This window comes from Maniola jurtina, chromosome Z, assembly GCF_905333055.1.
Source record: "Maniola jurtina chromosome Z, ilManJurt1.1, whole genome shotgun sequence".
NCBI lineage: Eukaryota > Metazoa > Arthropoda > Insecta > Lepidoptera > Nymphalidae > Maniola > Maniola jurtina.
This window is the reverse complement of record NC_060058.1, coordinates 7,265,176-7,286,466: the sequence shown is the minus strand read 5'-3', so window position 1 is coordinate 7,286,466 and position 21,291 is coordinate 7,265,176. Positions and strand designations below refer to the sequence as shown.

The 21,291-nt window shown below is 33.7% G+C and overlaps 2 protein-coding genes, 2 long non-coding RNA genes and 1 pseudogene across 5 annotated transcripts in view; 3 read left to right on the top strand and 2 right to left on the bottom strand.

Moving 5' to 3' along the window:
• Nucleotides 1-21,291, top strand: part of LOC123880083 — an 81,066-nt gene that overhangs the window by 31,480 nt on the left and 28,295 nt on the right. The window lies entirely within an intron of this gene.
• Nucleotides 269-1,814, top strand: LOC123880096. Its single transcript, XR_006799162.1, has 3 exons — nt 269-306; nt 557-625; nt 1,494-1,814. It is a non-coding gene; the product is annotated as an uncharacterized LOC123880096 (long non-coding RNA).
• Nucleotides 2,987-8,560, bottom strand: LOC123880088. Its single transcript, XM_045927997.1, has 5 exons — nt 8,143-8,560; nt 7,130-7,278; nt 6,284-6,508; nt 5,403-5,644; nt 2,987-3,225 (listed from the first exon to the last, which is right to left on the bottom strand). Exons 1-5 carry the CDS (start codon nt 8,165-8,167, stop codon nt 3,039-3,041), a joined length of 828 nt encoding a protein of 275 aa, XP_045783953.1. The 5' UTR covers nt 8,168-8,560; the 3' UTR covers nt 2,987-3,038.
• Nucleotides 3,170-19,795, top strand: LOC123880097. Its single transcript, XR_006799163.1, has 3 exons — nt 3,170-3,250; nt 13,568-13,572; nt 19,781-19,795. It is a non-coding gene; the product is annotated as an uncharacterized LOC123880097 (long non-coding RNA).
• LOC123880085 lies at nt 14,251-18,120 on the bottom strand (annotated as a pseudogene).

The following is a 21,291-nucleotide window of genomic DNA, read 5'->3' as shown; positions in this document are numbered from 1 at the left end:
TTGTACATCCATGTGTCAACTAGATATTGTTATCTCGGTCTATTTCAGGGAACCTCCGTTCGGGTAAAAGCGATAGCTCATATAAGTCTGGCAACAACGCACTGTATGTGTAACTGGTGACAGTAGTTGTCAGCATTTGGAGACAAAACATTGGGATTTGATGCAGCGTTTTTATAAAATTTTAAAAATCACAAAAGTCTGGGTTAAAATTAAGATAAAAACTAAAAACCAAATGTGTGACGCTGTGTTTTGTGCCTCCAGATATAAGAAAGAAGGCGTCCAAGTTCCTGAATTGCCTTTTCATAGGTAAGTCTTTAATAACTATTTCATCGATACCAACCGCGACTTTTATTCCAAAAATCGCTAAAAATTAAAGATTTACATGTTTTAAGTGTAATTATCTCGTGTAATACTGACAAAAATCACGTTTTACAGCGCAATTTAATTTTAATTTTATGAATTATTTTAGACATCATTTGTAGTGATGTGTAAACACTTTATCGATAAAATCAAATTTGTCTTTTATCGTATAAATAACATTTGCTTACTTTTGTAGATTTCCAAAATGTCCTGAAATTAGAACTGCGTGGATTAGGACAATAAAACGAAAATCTGGAAGTGAAAGGTATATTCTCGTCTATGCTCCAATCATTTGGAAGAGTCTTGTTATGTTTCTGGTTTAAAAATAAATAAATTGAAATCAGATGCAATACCAACTATATTTGAAAGATATCCTCAATAGTCAATACCATCAACCAGTAAACACTAAGCTCTTTCAACTTATATGTAGGTACTTACCTACAAATAAATATGTAGTAATGTTACACTTTTCTTTATTTGACAATAGTTAAACAAAAAAGACACCAACAATTAATTTATTAATTTTTTTATTTGTACAAGTATATTTGTATAAAGTGGACAGGGAAGCACTTATCTCTATAAGAGATCTCTACCAGTGACCCTTGGCAGTGCGAGAGGTTGTAAAGGGAGTAGAATAGGTACAGCAAAGAGAGACAGTAATTATTATGGAAAAAAAACTTAGTAGATATTATGTTACAATATATACTTAATTTTAAGGTTTGAGGTAAAAGTGAGTTTAAATAATTTCTAAAATTAAAAATTACTTAATTGTTTTACTGATATTTTTTTAAATATCATGTCAATCATCACTAGCTGATACCCGCGATTTCGTTCGCGTGGATGTAGGTTTTTATCCAGGGTATAATCTATCTCCATTCTAAATTTCAGCCCAATCCGTTCAGTAGTTTTTGCGTGAAGGAGTAACAAACATACATACACACACACACACATACAAACTTTCGCCTTTATAATATTAGTGTGATTCGACCTAATCGGTCGCATTGCAGAAACCAGTCAGCAGACGTAATTTCCTTCGTGCGATTTGTTTCTTACGCGTTCACCTTAAGGAAGAATTGAGACAAATAAAACCACTACATATTCATAAAGAAAACATTTTATTAATTCCATTACAGCTTCACATCTGAATGTAATCAATGTCTATCTAAGATCCCGGAAGTGCCAAACTGTATTTATGTACTTATTTTCTGAGAAACGGCCAATTTATAAGTATCAGCTGCTGCCTGCTAAAGGTATATATGTATAACATTACTCACTTTTCTTAAAGTCTGAGTGTAGATATAATATAAGTAAGTATGTTTTACAGAAGAATTGTGAATAATTAATATTCAATACTGTCAGAAACTTTCCGCCACAAAAAGTAACATAGTATAATATAAAATATGCTTACGTTAATTATAGTAATAATACTAATAAATTGATTTGAATTATTTGAAAAGTGTTTCATTTTACTCTTGTTTTTACTGAATATATAATAACCGTCCGCGTGAATTTATAGGTTTTTAAAAATCCCATGGGAAATCTTTAATTTTCTGGGGTAAAAAGTTGCTTACGTCAATTTCCAGGACGTAAGCTACTTATGTATCAAATTTCATATAAATCGGTATAACGGATGGGCATTAAGAATCCCATGGGAACTCTTTGATTTTTGGGGGATAAAAGTAGCCTATGTCCGCTCCCAAGGTAACTCTGTACCTTTCATTAAAATCGGTTAAGCTGCTGGGCCGTGAAAAGCTAGCAGACAGACTGAGATACACTTTCGTATTTATAATATTAGTATGGAGGATATATTGCACGTGGTCAGTCGTAGTAACATATAGAAAATTAATTTTGATGTAATATCGATATACCCAAATTCGCCGTCCCAACTCTAGATGGTGCACACAGTGACAAAATGACGTGCGCACACATAAATAATTGACACGCATTTTGAACTTAGTGCCTATCCATATAATCCTTCATCCAAGATTTTAACCATTCAATTTTATTTTATGTCAATTTGATTTTCGTTAAAAAACAGTCAATTTTTGGCCAGCCTACTCACACAATTATTAATTTAAGCAAAAAATATCAAGTTAATATAAGTTTATTTGGTAAAATTTTATTAACACCATTGAATAAATTAAAAACATTCTTTTGGTATCCCGAGAAAATATAAATACAGTTTAACCCTACCTTTAACTTTTAGCACTAACTAGCTGATGCCCGCAGCTTCGCCCGCGTGGATTGGTCAGATCCCCTGCAGCATCAGGATTGAGGAGTTGGAATCCAAATTTTTTATGAAACAATGTCGCAAAGTTCCTCTATCGATTAAAAAAGAAATGACGCAAATCGGTTCAGAAATCTCGGAGATTTCGGTGTATATAGGTAGAAAAACACGACTCCCTTCTTGAAAGTCGGATAAAAAGTAGCCTATGTTACTCCCTGGTCAATTCTCTACTTGTCTGTGAAAATCCCGTCAAAATCGGTTCAGCCGTTCCCAAGATTAGCCTTTTCAAACAGACAGACAGACAGACAGACAGACAGACAGACAAAAATTTTAAAAACGTTTGATTCAGTTATAGTATCGTTCAAATAACCATATGACCTTAATATGCGGTAGTTATTTCGAAATTACAGACAGACACTCCAATTTTATTTATAAGTATAGAAGTATAGATTTAGGGGAGATAAAAGCCATAACGTTTGTTTTGAAGAGATATTAACATTTTTTTAATCAAAGGATGACCTTCCATGTTTTCATTAAGGCCTCGATATTTGCCAGATTGAGTAATTGCAAGGAGGACATCCCTGTGTTCCGTGCATAGAGTTAAATGCTGAATCTTGTCTCGTACCACATCCTGGTATCTAGAAACAATAAAAACATTGAATAGTTATTATTAGTATTGACTGTCTCTGCCTCCTATTTTCTCATGCTACTAAATGCCTCAGGCTCCATTGGATTGGATAGGGTTTCTGGAGTTAGTAATGCAGTGCGCTCCCATAGCTCCATCCGTAAAGGATTCGATCCGTAAGGTCCGTTACGAACAAGGTTCGACGTTTACCTACAGAGTAAATTGGAGTGGAGTAAAGCAAAGCGTTTTTTTTTGACAGCATCTTAAGCTCAGCTTTATTAATTGACATAATAATGATAAGGTAAAATCAGTTTAATGAAACAAGACACATTTGAGACCAAAGGCCGAGGTATCCGCCGCCGTTATGCCAAAGTCATCACACATTAAGCTTCCTCAATTCCCACGCTTGTATAAGGCCGCGCTCTCACAAAAATCAAAAAATTTATGATTTCAAGCGCTAAATTTACCATTATAGGAAAAAAATTCACATAATTGAATACATGTTTAAAATAAACCAATTTTTCGTATTGACATTTATAAAATTCATATTCATTTCATATTTAAAAAGACTATTTTGTTTATTGCGTGGCTGCTTATTGCAATTAGGAGTGATGTTTGTAAGGTTTTATATTTTATTTTAAAAATAGAACTCATTCTTATTATAAAAACATGAGAATAAATATAACTGTGTCATACAAAATGTCCGTTGTTGTTTTTCCATGTAGTTTATTTAAATAATTAAACCTACAATGTTTATTATTATTTTTATGTTAGATCAAATTAACGGATTGTTATCAAAACTACATAAAAAGATTCGTTAAAGAACATAGTTTATTTTCGCATAAATTTTTGAATGAAGTTATGCTTTATTCAATACAAAAAATTGTGTTAAACTAGCCATATAAATTGTAAAAATTGGCAACAGTTCTTTTTTTTACTCATTAATGTGATTAAAAATCCATATTTTAGTTCATTAAGTGTCAATGAGACTATATATATATATAGTCACAATAATGAGACTATATATACTTAAATATATTTTTCCAGTAAATCAGATGATTTCTAAGAACAAATTTAGGGGTTCAAAATTGAGTCTGTTACTGTTTTCATTAAAACTAGGCGCGGGAGATTGATCACTACAAAATAAATAAAATAGTTTTCGCAAAAATATTACATTAACTGTCAATGCTGTCAATACGAAATATTGAGAAGAATTTTAAACATGTATTCAATTATGTGGAAGTCTTTCCTATGATGGTTAATTTGAAGCTCGAAAACTTTCTGCTGTCAGTTCTACGTCAAACCATACGACGCCAGCGACGCCATATTGAAAATCTAACATAATAAATAATGAAGAAAACATATTTTTATACTGCTAAAATATCTGTTTTAACTCAATCGTTTTATTTTTCCCGAGAACAACACATTTTTCTTATTTTTTAAGATTTTTTGGTAAGGGTTGTACGAGACTTAGCCAGATTTGAAACATCTCCTTCATTTATTTTATACTTTATTTTATTCATCGATGTATTTTATTATCTATTTATTTTATTTGAGAATTAATTTTTACACTATTTATTTAAACATTAATGATTTTAATATTTTGATTACCAGTTGCTTTTGGCTACACCCACTACTTAGATGTGAGCGTCTCTCACACCTTCCTAAGGTTGACTGGCAAATAAGGTTACCGAACCTCACGTCCGCTTTTTGTATGACTCTTCGGTTGTGCAATTAAATGAAATTAAAAAGTAAATAAAGTTTAGTTTGAGTTGTTATCAAAAAAGACGCTGTGCTTTAGCTCCACTGCACTCTGCAAGTGTGCGTTGCGCCGGGCAAATTTTTCCGAGTAGTAAATTAGATTTGTTTACCTATTAAGCTAGGTAAATATTTAACATACCTAAGAAAAAATAGATTTCAAAATGCTTATGTGAAACAAGTCCAGCGTAGTCTTGCATTATAACCTCATCAATCCCTTATACCTACCATCTGGTAAAATCTTTATTTATTCTATTTATTTATTAATTGATTATTTGTACCAAAAACTAAAACATAAACATTGAAAGACATGCACGGAGACAACGAAGGTATCTCTGTAAGAGATTACTGCCAGAAACCTTAGAAAATTTGAAATTTGAAAATGCAGCGGTCCTTAGGTGTGCATAGCATAATTTAAAAAATATCTCTTACATTGTATTTTTGCCGAGTCTCTTCAGAAACTCAAACTCGTCGAGCATGTTTAAGGCTGTGCACATAGCAGCGGCTGCCAGAACCGAAGGATAGTTTAAGCTCAGCACCTTCGACTTTACAAGTGCTGCCGTGTGGATGAACGTGGCTGCTGCCTCAAACTCCTTACAATTAGACGGATCACACACGACCACCGACCAATAGGTAATAAAATACTGGGCCACTACTGGCTGCCATGGAAAGTTCTGTAAAATAAAACACGAAAAGCTGAATGGGGTCTACATTTAGTAGTCTATGCCTGTACCCGGAGTGCAAGCTATCACTGTATCAAATTTCGTCAAATTGGTTAAACGGATGGGTTTTAGCTAGCAGATAAACAGACACACTTTAGCATTTATATTATTAGACTAGATTATGCCCACAGCTTCGCCCGATTGGTCAGATCTCCTGCAGTATCAGGATTGAGGAGTTAGACTCCACATGTTTTATGGAACAATGTTCCAAAGTTCCTATATCGATTTAAAACAAAAATAACGCAAATCGGTTCAAAATCCTCTTTGAAAGTCGGTTAAAAAGTAGCCTATGTTACTCCTTGGTTTCTCCTCTACTTGTCTGTGAAAGTTCTGTCAAAATAGGTTCAGCCATTCCGAAGATTAGACAATTCAAACAAACAAACAGACAGATGGACAATATTTTTAAAAACGTCTGATTCAGTTATGGTACTGTTTAAATAACCATATGAGGTGGACGGTAGTTATTTCGAAATTACAGACAGACACTTCAATTTTATATTTCTATAATCACCTATAGATTTGTATTGGATTAGGTAGGTACGAGTACGTATATATAGTCCTCGTGAACTGAAACAATGAATGTAATCTTACCAAAAGTTTCATTATAGATCTCTCCGCGGTTTCTAAACGTAGAACCTTCTCAGGGCTGCTGACTAAATCAGTCGCTCTTTTGGAACTGCCGTGTAATTTCGTCGCCATCAAATAACAAGCGCCAGCAACCACCTTGACATCATCTGACTCAATTGTTGCACTTGCAGCAACAGTATCGAAGTACCATGCTGCCGTTTGCACTATTATGGCATTTCCTCTCGGACCCTGGATATGGAGATAATTATTGGGTTACGACTTACGACAAAAATAGAGACAGATTTCAATTCTTATCATCATCATCATCATCTCAACCCATTGCTGTAACACACTGTAATATTAACCGGGGGTTACCCCGACCCAAAAAGAGGGGTGTTACAAGTTTGACGTGTGTATCTGTCTGTGGCATCATAGCTCCTAAAATAATGAACCGATTTTAATATAGTTTTTTTGTTTGAAAGGTGGCCTGATCGAGAGTGTTCTTAGCTATAATCCAAGAAAATCGGTTCAGCCGTTTGAAAGTTATCAGCTCTTTTCTAGTTGCTGTAACCTTCACTTGTCGGGGGTGTTATACATTTTTAATTACACTTGTTGACATAATAATTAAGAAGTTCACTTAAGCTTTAGTACCTGCCTAGTAGTACCTACCTAGTAGGTGTAGTAGGTAGGTACATATTAAATATACTGCCGGAGTTCATGCATAAGGAGAATAAAAAAATATTTTAAAAACAAACGAATGTTTTCTGATTTTATTTTAAATTATATTTGCCATAAATTTTAGCCTAGTTTTACGTCATTATATTGTGCACTTTATTACCTTGTATTAGAGTCAGTCAACGGCTTACTTACCTCGCCTCTGACGAACAAGTCCATCATATTAGAGCGTGTTTCGATTGTTAAATATGAGAGACCTGGCTTTTTCTCCCTGTTTATTAGGCAGTGAAATAACTCTGTCGCGTGATTCTTGAAGTAATTTATTTCATGGCAGATATTATTGCCTGGAAGGAACGGAAAAATAAATTAATACTAAAAAATATTTGGTGAGAAATTAAGAACACGCAAAAGTAAAACTTCTTCTAGGGAAAGACTAAGTTAGATGGATATTGGATATGATTTAAAAAAGTATGATTCGCGACAGGTCGAGATGGCAATCGGGGTATGAGGTGGGGGGAGGCCCCGCACACCCGCACTTCACCCGCGCTCGCCTGCACCGGGTCAGCACGCAGGCTGTGCGGGTTGCGGGCGTTACCACCGCATCTCGACCTGTCGCATATTATAGCTACATTGATGTAGCTACGTTGTAGGAAGGTCCGTAGCTACTAAGTAAGCCGGTGCTGACACTGACCCGGTCTAAATCTCTGTCATCTGAATAAGATGAAGCGCTGTAAAGCAATCATAATATGGATATATGGATGTAGGAGGAATCTGCCCCTTGTTAAGAAGGTAGGCCATATTGGATTCAAAAATAGATATATTATATCATTTTCGTGACAGCGCCCCGAGACGCTAATTGATAATTACCATTGAAAAAATTAAAAAAAATTCCATAAAATATTTTCAAAAAAACCGACTTCACTAACCATGAATACTAAAAAATAATCTAATTTATTACCGAATTTATTATGTATACAAGAGTTAATATAATTTTACGCACAACAGACGGAAACGTTTAAGTGCGGAAACCAGCCCAGAGAGAAGAAAAACTAGAGTTAATTTAGTTCTAAGTATAATAACAGTATTTGAAGTCGGTGCTTCATATTGTAACTTATGAGACTCCACATTGGCAAAGCATTATTATCATTGGCAAGTCGGAATTAGAACACCTTGGCGACCTTACCCTCACCTCAGTGCTAGGTACTTACTGTTTTCGTTTATTTCCGAGTCCATGTCTTCTCCTTTGTTATATAGCGTTAACGGTCGACGATTGTTTTAAAAAACAAGCTATAATTTTTCACTTTTTAAAGGCTACGTCCACTTTCTTTGAACACGGAATTAATATGACACGTTTCTCTTTCTTGCAAGTTGCACTGGTAGGTATATTCAGAAAATTCTGGAAGTATTGTTTTGTAAATTGTAAAATACCCGCTTTAGAAATACAAATGGATTAAAATAGTATTAAGCCCCGTTGACATTGTCCAAGTAAATATGTGTAGTGCGCACCATAGATAACACACTATATAACCTGAGATAGATGTGCCACTGATTAATTTATTTTGTAAATTCAGCGTACCTAGTTTAAGAGATGGCGCTGCCGCTGCATTATATTTTTTTACTCCCCTTGCGTACCGTCGCTAGATAAAAGTTCCAGGTTCCAGTGTGCACAGCGTTGGTCAATCGTTAAGCAATATCAACAAGTTCCAGTATACACAGCGTTAGTCAATCGTTTGAGATATCAAGTCAATAAAGCAAGCACAATCCGTTTTTAGTCAGAGAATAGCAAAGAACACAATGAAACCACGAAGCACCCACGAACTAAAAGAAATATTTTATTTGGATGATTTGAAAAATAACGAATCGCCATATTACTTTACTCTATGACTCTCAGATTTTTTAGGTGTTATCTATGTCTATGACCAATCGTTTCACGCATACTTTAAGTAAGTTCCGCTTCAAAACTGAAAAAGTGAAAAATATTTTTATGGTATCAGTAATATTTTATTTTATTAATTATAAATAATATACTAGAATGAATAATATGTAAATAAATTTTAGTTTATTAGTCCATGTTTATTTTTTTGCTATCATTAGCTCCATCTATCCAGCATATGTGTAAAATGATCGTCATCGTGATAAAAGTTACAGCGTACCTACAAAAATAGATGGCAGCACTTTCAATGCAAATTTTTTTCATATGCCAATATAGGGAAGCTGCACCCCCCTGGTGCGCACTAAGACAATTCGTATGAGTAGCTAAGCTAGAATTATCTTATTAAAACAAAATAATACTAAATAATCTTTTGATTTGGGGGATTTGACATCTTTGGTTTTATGAATGAACACGTGAATACGAGTAAGCTGGAAGCTAGCTTGTACGTGTACTTACCTCTATCTGTACTGTAGGTATACACTCTTTAGGACGTAATTTCATTCGGATACCTACGCTTGGTCTTAGGTCTGATTAGACATTGGTCAAGGACAGTGGTGAATAGAGAGTAGGCACCGTACAGCGGCAAGTGGCGCAGACGTGGTTACACTACAGAAAGTCAAGTGGCATTTTTGTGGTCGAGCAACGTCAAAAAATACATGCCATTTTATGCAAAGTTCTCTTTATTATTATGGAGCAGATAAAAAAAGTGTTAGACCAAATAAATAAACCCAGACCGCATTTTTAGGGTTCCGTACTCAGGTCTCAGGCTCGTAAACGAAAGACGAAATGAGTTACAAACCTGAAATTTTGGTACCTATTTGGTGTAGAACGTTGACCCAAAACCAAATATTAAATTGAAAATTCAATTATATTCTTTTTCAAGGGGCTTCCCATACATGAAAAAAGTGCATGTGGGGCATCATTGTTTAGAGCTCATTGAGCAGAGTGCGATTATTTTTATATATTTTTTTTATCTTAAAAAATAAAGGAATGGAGGCCCGTCAAAGTTGTCAGTTGTAGACCATTTTTGTGACGGGCCTATCTCAAAAACCAAACTAATTAGTAATATGAAATTTCGGTATTTTACGTACCATTATACTGTATTTAAACAATAAATACTGAAAACAACGATTTATAAAATAGTTTGTAAGCTGTGACCAAAACAAACAAACATTTTTTTGGTTTTTTTTTCACGGTTTATTGGGATATTCTGGCTTGGAAAAAAATATTTCATACACCCAAAATATTATGTTCATAATAATCTACGGAACCCTAAAAGAGTGAGGCCAAAACCCGCACTTGACCGTTGTTTTAATTTTATATAACGGATTTTTGCAGTTCCATAAAAATTCGTGGCTTGCTGTTTACATATTCATTTAGCCGCTATTTTGCATATTTTAAGCAAAAACAAACAATAATAATACCTCATGTAGCCCGTCCTGTCGCCGTTTTCTTATACACTGTACTAACGCTGATGGGCTTTTTATACTTACTAGATACGCCAAGTAGCAAGGAACAATTATTTAGTGGCAAGTCGTCGCCTCAGTGCTTTTTTGTTCTATCTACCAAATTTTTCGAAAATAACTTTTAATGCGTTATTTGTTACGGCTTAAATTTCAATCCTGCTGTTAGGGAAGATTTTAAACTTTTTCTTTTAAATACAACAAAAAAACTCATTAAATTTTTTTAGTGACACGACACTGCAATGAAAATTTTGTGCTTATTTGTACTATGTCCAGTGTTTGTTTTAAGTCCCACATCGTAAGAGACGTTGAGTTCTTGAGTGTTCTATATCCTTTGAATCGACCAATCACAGACCGCGGTGCCGCGGCGCGCCATGTCCGCCATTTTGTTTTGATTCGTCACTTTGGCTGAGACGTCGGGAGAATAACCTCGTTACTAAGAAATAATTCTAAAATTATATAAATTGTAGTGTTTTTAGTGCATAAATTGTTCTAGATATTGACAAAATATCATGTCTAGAACAGGTTATAAAAGTGGATACGAGCAGAAGCAGCCGCAAATTGAGCAGTAAGTACTTTTTAATTTACACTCAATTGCGTTATGAATTTGCAACAGGGTGTTGATTTTTTTTTATGACTAAACATCCTCACATGATTGAAACATGATAGAAAGAAACCTAAGACACCAAGAAATATACAGTCCATTATCTCTACTACGTGCCCTACTTAAGATAAAATCAAATGTTCTAAAACTATTTTTTACACAAATGCAGGATCCCGATTTTTTGTCATTTCAGACTGAAGCTAGAAAATTTGGTTTCCATCAGATACCTTATAAACAAGTCAAATCAATAACATATTCTAAAGAAGAGTGGTACATTATTAAATATCAAACTTCATTTTCTGGAGCAAAAGAGACAATTGACATAAGAAAGAAAAAAATCACTATTTTAAGTGAAATTATCATAAAAGAGGAAAATAAAACATTAACGAAAAAGAAAATTGATGACATTCGGAGCATGTTCAAATATATGCCAGTAGAAGACAAAATGTATATGGAGAGTCTTATTAAAAAAGCTGTACGATGGAAGGACGAAAAAGAAAATATCGATGCGAATAAACTAGCAGATGAAAAAGAATTAAAAAAATAGGAAAATAGCAAAGAAGACACTCAATGAAATAATAGGAGGTAAAAACGAGAACAAAACACTCAATGCAGGAAATAAAACTAAAGGAGGAAAAAATGAAAAGGATATACACACAGAAGTAAATGAAACCAAAGAAGGCAAAAATAAGAAGAAGACATTAAGTGCAGGAAATAAAGCTAAAGAAGAGAAAATTGCGAGGAAGCCTACAAAAGACAAGACAGTAAGAAAAAAAAAATAAGTAGTTCTAAGCAAGCACTGTTTTAAGTAAAAGACAGTTATAATAAAAAAAAAATCTTTAATTGCATTTGTTATTTCATGAGCACCTTAAAAAACTATGCGATGTTAACTAACACCGCCAACCTTAAAAAATAAAAGAAAGTTTGTATTAGATATCCAGTCCCTGATGCTCTTAATCTGTGTGGTAAGCAGTAGTACTCTTTTTTAATATTTCTCCAATAATATAAACTTTTTTAAAAAACCCACTAAACTGGACCAAATTGAAATGGTCAGGGTTAAACACGGGAAGCACCAGCTTTTAAATAAAAAAGAATCATCAAAATCAGTTCACCCAGTCAAAATTTATGAGGTAACAAGCATTAAAAAAATACAGACGAATTGAGAACCTCCTCCTTTTTAAAAGTCGGTTGATGAAAAAAAATACGATTGGCAATTCTATTTCAATTAAAGATTGTTTGTTTGTCAAACTCAAATCACAATTCGAAAGAAATTGACAAAAAACATCCTGTATATGTATTTGGAACATAGAACAAATAAGCATGCAAAAATGGAACAGTCACTTTGTCCTATCTGTAATAAGGTAATGTTCTAAGTCCACATTCATAATAATATTTGTGCATGTTTGTTCTATCTCCATACAAAACCTGAAAAATAAGCTATAATTAATTATCATCTCTTATGAATGTTGTAGCTGTCAATACATAGGTAACTCATCTATTAAGAAAAACCTTGAAATCTAGAAACTAAAGCTCTTAAAAAGAGATAGGGCAAAAACTCTTCTACTGTAAAATTTACCCAATGGTAGATAAGACAAACAAGCACTGAGGCGACGAAGTAGTGAGTAAAGTGCCGCGCGGGGGTCTGAGAAGGCACGCGAGGGGTGCACTTGCGACAAACATGATTCTATTTGGCGCAAGTTGCAAGGCAGCTTGCAAGTCAAGTTGACTTGCCGTCCGCTCGACTGTCTTAGATCAATGTAAATCGGAATAGGTTTTCCGTTTTATACATACCTACATTAGAGTAGACGGTAAGTTTTACCACCAGTTTAGCCATAATCACTAGTCTCTGGTATAGGTATATAGTGTATTATCTATGGTCACTGGTGCAACCATGGACGAGTGCAACAGCAACTAGAACGCATTACTTTCCATAGACTTCGTCTGTGTTGGTGTTAGCTGGCGGGCGTACTCTGCCTTTTTGCTGAACTGACTGCAAAGCACTCTAAGAGGGTGCCGTGCGTATGTCGGCGAGCGCCGGCACAGACGGGGTCCATACTTGTATAGTTTTAACTAACTTGTTACAAATAACTACGAACTTGACATTGGCTAATCTTTGGAAAGCCAGACGAGAGAGAAAAAAAAAACTTTCCGTATGTAATGCGATGAATGATGTCACTATTTTATACTAGTAGTCGAGCTTCAAATTTTTTTATCTACCCACTAGCTTAAGATTATTATGCTAATATTTTTGTCATACCTAATAGCTTCTGTAGTTTTGTTATGTTATAAGTACCTATATTAAGTTAACGCAATGCACAGTAAAACCGACTGTAGTTTTAGTGGCACTGAATAATAAATATACAAAAATAATCAGGGCTCTCTCCGTCACTCGTTTCATACATTCGTAGTTCCAATTTCATTTGAATATTAAGCAACTAAAATCCATGAAATTTTGCAGACATATTCTAGAAACTAATATCTGTGTCTGTGGTGTTTTAGATTTTTCTAAAAATATGTAGTTTTAAAATTACAGGGGCAAAGATTTGTATGAAATTTTTTAAGACCGCGTTACTTTGAAACCGAGTTTTTTAACAGAAATCTGGAAAACCACAGACACAGATATTAGTTTCTAGAATATGTCTGCAAAATTTCATGGACTTTGGTTGCTTAATATTCAAATGAAATTGGAACTACGTTTGTATGAAACGAGTGACGGAGAGAGCCCTCTTAATATAAGTAACAAAGACAAAAATAAGCTACGCTCTATAAGATTAGTAATGATGAGGGTTTCGCACTCGGCTATTTTTTCGACATTTTGCACAAAAAATTAAAAACTATTATGCATAAAAATAAATAATATCTGTTTTAGAATGTAGGCACGTAAAGCCCTTTCATAATAATCATATTATGAAAGGGCTTTACGTGCCTACATTTCCAATTTACCCCAAGTGAGGTATCAACCTCACTTGGGGTAAATTGGAAACACTAATTATTTGTTCATTAACACATGTTAATTATTTTTAGGGTTTCCTATTATAGGATCACTTTGTTGTCTGTCTGTCTGTCAAGTAAACATAACCTATAGGTTTTCTTGACAGACAGACAAGAAAGTAATCCTATAGAGGTTCCGTTTTCCCTTTTGAGGTATGGAACCCTAAAAATGACTGCAATCTAATTTCTCATTTCATACGAACTACGATAAAATTTAATTCCAAGTCTCGATTGTTCATAAAGCTATACGTCCATGCGATTGTTACACATTGGCCACACTGCATGAAACAAAGACAAAAATAAAAAGCCGTATTTTTTTTTTAAATAATTTATTGTTTACAAAATATTAACAGACAAGTGTAACAACATTTAATAAATATATTTTTGTGTCTTTGGGGAAGCAAAAATTGGCCTAAAAAACTAAACTGCACACTGCAATAAGCAAAAATTATTTATATAAGTAGTTTTTCTGCGACATCATTGATCAAGAACATAAAGAAATCCAAGGATTAAACGTAGAAAAAAGCAATTTGACTGCTATAGCTCAGAGTTGCGAAGCTAATGAAGAACCGATAGGAAATGGGGTCCCAAGATGCTCGAAAGGCAAAATTGATCCAGAAAGTCCTGTGAAAGAAAATTGTGTTCGGAAACCATCCATTAGATGGTGTCGATAGACTGTAGATCTTAAACAAAACACCCAAGTCCTGCAGTAAGACGTGCCACGTATTAGTAATAGTGATATAATTAACTTTTTCATGTGCGAATAAGAAACATTTACTACTGTAAAATATTTGTTACAATGAGAAGCGAACAAGATTTAAAAAAAAACAAATACATGCAGGTATATCTGTTAGTCATTGTATATTCTTTGCCAACTACCCCTTTTACTTTATGTTATCAAAATCTCTAGAAATACTAATAAAGCAGCCTAGTCTCACATACAAGTTACAATGGAGGGATAGATTTTAAGTCCAGAAAATAAATCAAGAAATGAACAAAAAGAGAGTAGCATTAAGTTGAATACAGGCATAAAAATTTCAGATCATAATGATTAAGTAGGTACAATTACATACTTTAAATCTAAATTAAAACTAAAAAAATAAATTATTAAGTTAAAAATAAAATACTTTTACACAGAAATAATTATAATAACATCAAATTAGATTGCAAATCATTATCACATTAACTTGGACAGATAGTAATTACTTAGAGAGAAATATGTATAATAGGTCTGCATCTTATAATGCAAGATCTTGGTTGCAACGCTCAAAGCAATCAAACAATATTATATTATTATAACATTTAACGTAAACATATAAACAGAAGTGCAAACGTAACGTGTAATTTTGCAAATAAAGCACAATGATAAGCTAAGCCAAAACAATCAATTATGATAATTTTTATTTAAGTTATGAAAACTAATAAATAAGGACCCAATTTTGTGGATGATTATATGCAAAAAATATTGGACAGTGAAGTAACAATGAATATGTACTTGAATCTATATACTGTGATACATGGAGCCACTGTTGAAGCCAATCTCTCATGTCTTGGTTGCTTAAATGACTACTATATTTTAATCCTCGGATTTGACATGCATTTCGTAAAGAATCCGTACTTCAAACTTTCTACACCACCCCCTCTCACAATCGCTTTATCCATTTCGAATAATAACAATGCTCTGTATTTTAATTTTTTCCTTCTTAATAAACTTCGTCGTAGTCCATACATCTTGAGTAAATAGCCCTGGAAAACATAAAAAGAAAGCAATGTAAATACAATAAATCTGATCTGATGCTGCACATGCCCATGAACAGGGCGGTGGTAGCCACTTAATTCCCATGGATATAGGTTTTTAAAAATCCAGTGAGAACTCATTGATTTTACTGGATAAGAAGTATGTGTTAATCCAGAGTAAAATCTATCTCCATTTCAAATTTCAGCCAAATCCGTCCAGCAGTTTTTGCGTGAAAGAGTGACAAACATCCATACATACAAACTTTACAATTTATAATATTAGTAGGATTTATATTTATATTATATCTAATAAAGAAAATGATTCTGTTACAAAACATTAAGAATTACAGCTGTTTCTCTGTATAATATTTTTTTGCAGTTCTATAACATGAGGCTTATAACTTTCACTTTACCTCCATAACATTTGTTTTATAAAACTCCTTATTGGATCCTAAAACAGAATTTACATTATGAAATTAGTGGCAAGAAAAGGCATAAACTTACCATGTGTGCCTATGATAGGTTCGGAAGACTGTATGGTTCTTTTCTAAACAAATCTTTACATCTTAGAACTTCTTCAGCAGTGGGATGGACACCAGATCCCAGCAATGCAAGAATCCTTTCCCAATGTTCCTTCGTTTCTCCTGGCAGAATGAGATCGGCTTTAGCTTGAAGAGCACGAAATACTGGCTTGTTATACTTAAGGCGATCTTTCAGATCTTCAGTTGAGAATTCAGCCCTTTGTTGTATAGACCAAAAACGTGAACATAATAATTTCTTTGGCTTTAAAAACCTGAAAATACAAGCCACATTTACAATTATAATGAAATGATGAACTAAATCTGGGTGACATACAAACTGACTCAGTATACCACAATATAGAGAATATTATTGATAAAAGTATGTATGAACAAAGTTTAAATAATGAACATACTTATGAACAAAAAAAAAAACTGGTCAAGTATGAATCGGACTCTTCCGTATTATCGTACAAGATATTTTTATATTTTTATGTGCAACACAGCAAGTTAATGACAATAGCGCCATCTATAATATGTGATTTAGTAATTTTTTTTTTTGTTGTGAAGACATTTTAATTTTATTTGTAATGCAACCATAAAATTCACTGTTTTCGGATTTATTCCTTTACTAGTGCTATAAGACAACCTACCTACCAAATTTAGTGATTCTAGGCCAACGGGAAGTACCCTATAGGTTTTCTTTATAGACACAATGGACAGACAGACAGACAAAAAGTGATCCAGTAAGGGTTCTGTTTTTCTTTATGAAGTATGGAACCCTAAAAAGATCCAATAGTTTCTCAGACAGTTTCCTTGCATCTCATCCTATGGTTTTGGATTTCCCCATACTGTCCAAGTTAAAACAACTTGTATGTAATACTTACGCTAATGGAAATATCACATAGTTTCCAAATGGAACTGCAGACAATACCAAAACAGGAGCAATCCTCCACATGTCTGAAGGCATTTTTTGGTAAAGCTTAATATCTTGCCGTGACAAATTTGAGAAGCCACCGGTTTTTGTGATTTTGATCCTCAAAGTAATAAAGGTTTTCAAGTCCTTTAAAAAATCTTTTATGCCTATACTGAAGATTCTATACATTCGCATGGCAGATGGGAATCTCTTCTCAAATACTCGAGTGTAATTTTTTACATAGTCAATGTATCTTTTTGTTAAGTAAGTTCTTAGCTTCTCTCTTTCTTTTTTTATTGTTTGTGTATGCTTTGTGCGTTGAATTGTGTGGAATCTGAAATTAGACATTGAAAGTATAAACCAAAGTAAACAAACATATTTTTAATTCATATACATATATATTCATATGGGGCATATTCTGCGAAGAGTGGAAGGAACCGCTGCTCAAGTGTCGTTTCCATGGCAGCCTGGCGGTCGAAGGAGACCTGGTGGACCTGGAGGAGGTTCATTGATGCAGACCTTAAAAGAGTGGGACTCTCGTGCAACCATGTCAAGGCAGCAACCAAAGATAGGGAGACATGGAAAATGACTGCTTCAGCCCTATGTTCGACGAAGAAATAAAAGGACTCCATCATCATATTATACTTATTCATTATAAACATCATGATGTAACACAGATAATTTCTTCAAAAAAAGCGCAGGTATTATTTACGCTGAAAATCATAATTATAAGTACATACATGTTATATTTAAAGTTGTTTACTTGCTGAAATTGGTTAAGGCTCCCACCAAAAGCAGCGCAGTAACGATTGCTCTGTAAAATTAACCTAGACACCGCCACTATTCTATAAGTAGACATTGTTGAATATTTTTCAGAGTTAAACTCTTTTCATTACTTTAAATTATCACAGTAGTTTCGTTTGAAACGTGATTTAATTAAATTATAGTTAGGTTAAAAATTAGAAAATAACATTTAGCATGATTGACGAAATTTTTTGGTGATTTTTTTTGGTAGGCAGTGTTGCAAAAGTGCAAAATTAAAATCTGCCAGCTAAACATCGGGAGATTCCGAAAAACAAATGTATTTTATTATGATTGATTCTTAGCATTAATTAATTGTTTAAACGATTATTATACATTGATTAATCATTTCCGTCTTCATACCATACCTACTAGCTATTTTTGTGACCATTTTCTCATCTATTATTAAAATTGTACCTAATTATCAACTTTGATGTACGTGTAATAGAAGACCAATAGACTAAAACATGTATTTTAATTCTATGAGTAGACCTATCAGTGAATCTGACAGTTTATTCCATTGTTGTTTACTCATTCAAAGTTTTGTTATTTTGTTTTGCAGTAGTTATTCATCGTTTACTCGTTCATTGATCAAGATGAATAAAATATAAATTAATAAATTTTCTTTCTTTAATAAAATTTCTTTCGTAGGTATTATGATAATCATTGACCTCTAACAAATTGGGGAATTGTCTACATACTGGTAGTTACCTAGTATTGGTGAAAGTTCACCTTTTTTGACATTTGCCAAATAAAAAGCCCCTAAATCTTTCTACGAATTACTTTTGAGAGGAATTCTTTGAGTAATTTGTTCGCATCTTCAATGAAAAATTGAACGCGTCACATTTAGAATAGTTGGATTGGATCAGAAATCAATATATTATTATGTATCTGTAAGCATAGTGTCAATGTTATTTGCTTCTTAATAGACATTTTTAATATTTACAAAGTTGCTTTAAGATTGAAGTTGTTTTAAAATGTTTTCCACTTTTAGCATATTATTAGGGTTGCGTAATATTTTACATGAGTTGAAAATTCATAAATTGGGGGGTTAGGGTGCTAAATCAGGATACGGGAGACAATAACTAAAATCAATAGATCTCCCGAGAAATCGGGAACTTTTACAACACTGACCATAAGAATTTTTTGACCTTGAGCTCGAAAATGTCATTTTGAGTCTTGACATTGACATTTTGATAGATAGACACACAGATTATATACATGGTCACAGTTACAGTGGATGCGGGTAACATTGGTAGAATGGTGGGGGTTTTTTTTGGATAAGTTATTTTGGCGTAGAGTTATTCAGAATAGAAAGAAACGTTTCAAACTTAATTTCAAACATTGTAAAACGTCGATAATAATGCAAAAATCAATGTAACTAAATTCTATTCTAAAGATTCTTTATGAGTTGATGCGAGATTTCATAAACAATAACTGTCAAAGCCTCAAATATTTAGCATCTATTTAGCAAGATACTTCCTAACTGGTATAACTTTACTATCAATCTTTCATAATAGATACTATTTATAATTTACTAGCCGACGCCCGCGACTCCGTCCGCGTGGATTTAGGTTTTTCGAAATCCCGTGGGAACTCTTTGGTTTTCGGGGATAAAAAGCAGCCTATGTGCTAATCCAGGATATTATCTATCTCCATTCCGAATTTCAGCCAAATCTGTCCAGTAGTTTTTGCGTGAAGGAGTAACAAACATACACACACACACACACACACACATACAAACTTTCGCCTTTATAATATTAGTGTGACTATAGGTAGGTATTACCAAAAGATTCGTTCAACCCATCGCCGGCTCACTACAGAGCACGGGCCTCATCTCAGAATGAGAGGGATTTAGGTAATAGTCTACCACGATGGCCAAGTAATAATAATTTAATAATTTTTACTAAGATGAACACTAGAACGTAATTTGTGATGTAAAATAGGACATAGGACGTTTTTCATCCCAAGAAATGAACGATTAAATTACCTGATGAAAAAGGCCTAAATAGTTATTAGGCCTTTTTATACACGCAGTCGCGGGTAAAAACTATAAACATGAATATTTACCAGGTCCCTTAGCTCCACCGGATAGCAGTCTTCCCAAACGAAATATAACGGCTCTCTCATATTCCTGCACCACCTAGTAATAAAAAAAACACCAATAAAACCAATCACCTACGAGGACATATTAATTATCTGCATGTACTTTCTATACTAATAAATAAAATTGAAGTGTTTGTCTGTAATTTCGAAATAACTACCTCACATTAAGCTCACATGATTATTTGAACTAAACCATAACTGAATCACAGGTTTAAAAAAAATCTAACTGTATGTCTGACTGTTTGAACGGGCTAATCTTCGAAACGGCTGGACCTATTTTGACGGGACTTTTACAGACAAGTAGAAGATTAGGAGAAGAAATAGAAAAACCCTCGTAGCTCTAGTTTTAAGCTAACGTAATTAATTTATCACCACTACATCATTGTTTGACTATCAGAAAGTAATACAATAGCAACCAATTTGAATAGCTGTTATGTGGAAGAACTACTTTTCCTTATACAAAAAACCGGCTAAGTGCGAGTCAGACTCACGCACCGAGGGTTCCATACTCGGGTATTTTTTCCGACATTTTGCAAGAATTTATATTACGTATAAAAATCTGTTTTAGAATGTACAGGTAAAGCCCTTTCATATGATACCCCAATTGATATAGTTATCTTATTTTACAAACTGAAACAAATTTTAATATATTATTTTGTGATGATAAATTCACGGTTTTCGGATTTTTTTCCTTTACTTGTGCTATAAGACCTACCTACCTGCCAAATTTTTCTGATTCTAGGTCAACGGGAAGTACCCTATGGGTTTTCTTGACAGACGCGACAGACGGATAGGCGGACAGAGAATAAAGTGATCCTATAAGGGTTCCGTTTTTTCCTTTTGAGGTACGGAACCCTGGAAAATGGTCTCGCGTAAAAGTCACAAATGTATAAAACATAACACTCGCAATCCACAAACCGGAGTTTTTTGACTCTACATCTCTATTAAAAGTTTTGCCGGAGGGTAATGTGACTGCGACCTAGTTATTACTTTTTGTTTTAGATACTTTATGTCGTGATATACATATATGTGTATACTAGATGATAACCGCGACTCCATCTGTGTGAATTTAAGTTTTTACAAATCCCGTGAGTAAATCTTAAAATTTCCGGGTTAAAAAGTAGCCTTTGTCCATTTTCGAGATGCTATCTCTGTATAAAATTGATGAGACTGCGACTTGATCCATGTGGGTTTAGGTATTTTGAAATTCCCCTGGGAGCTCTACGTAACTTTAGGTAACAAGCCATTGATAGGATTGATAGGAGCAATCTATTTTAGCACATTCTAT

Excerpts from the sequence above, each read along its gene's own strand:
- LOC123880088 (XM_045927997.1), bottom strand. The coding sequence starts at position 8,167 with ATGGACTCGGAAATAAACGAAAACA. Across the intron at positions 5,645-6,283 it reads GATCTATAATGAAACTTTTG|AACTTTCCATGGCAGCCAGT; the intron begins GTAAGATTACAT and ends TTTATTTTACAG. Across the intron at positions 3,226-5,402 it reads AGACTCGGCAAAAATACAAT|ATACCAGGATGTGGTACGAG; the intron begins GTAAGAGATATT and ends TATTGTTTCTAG.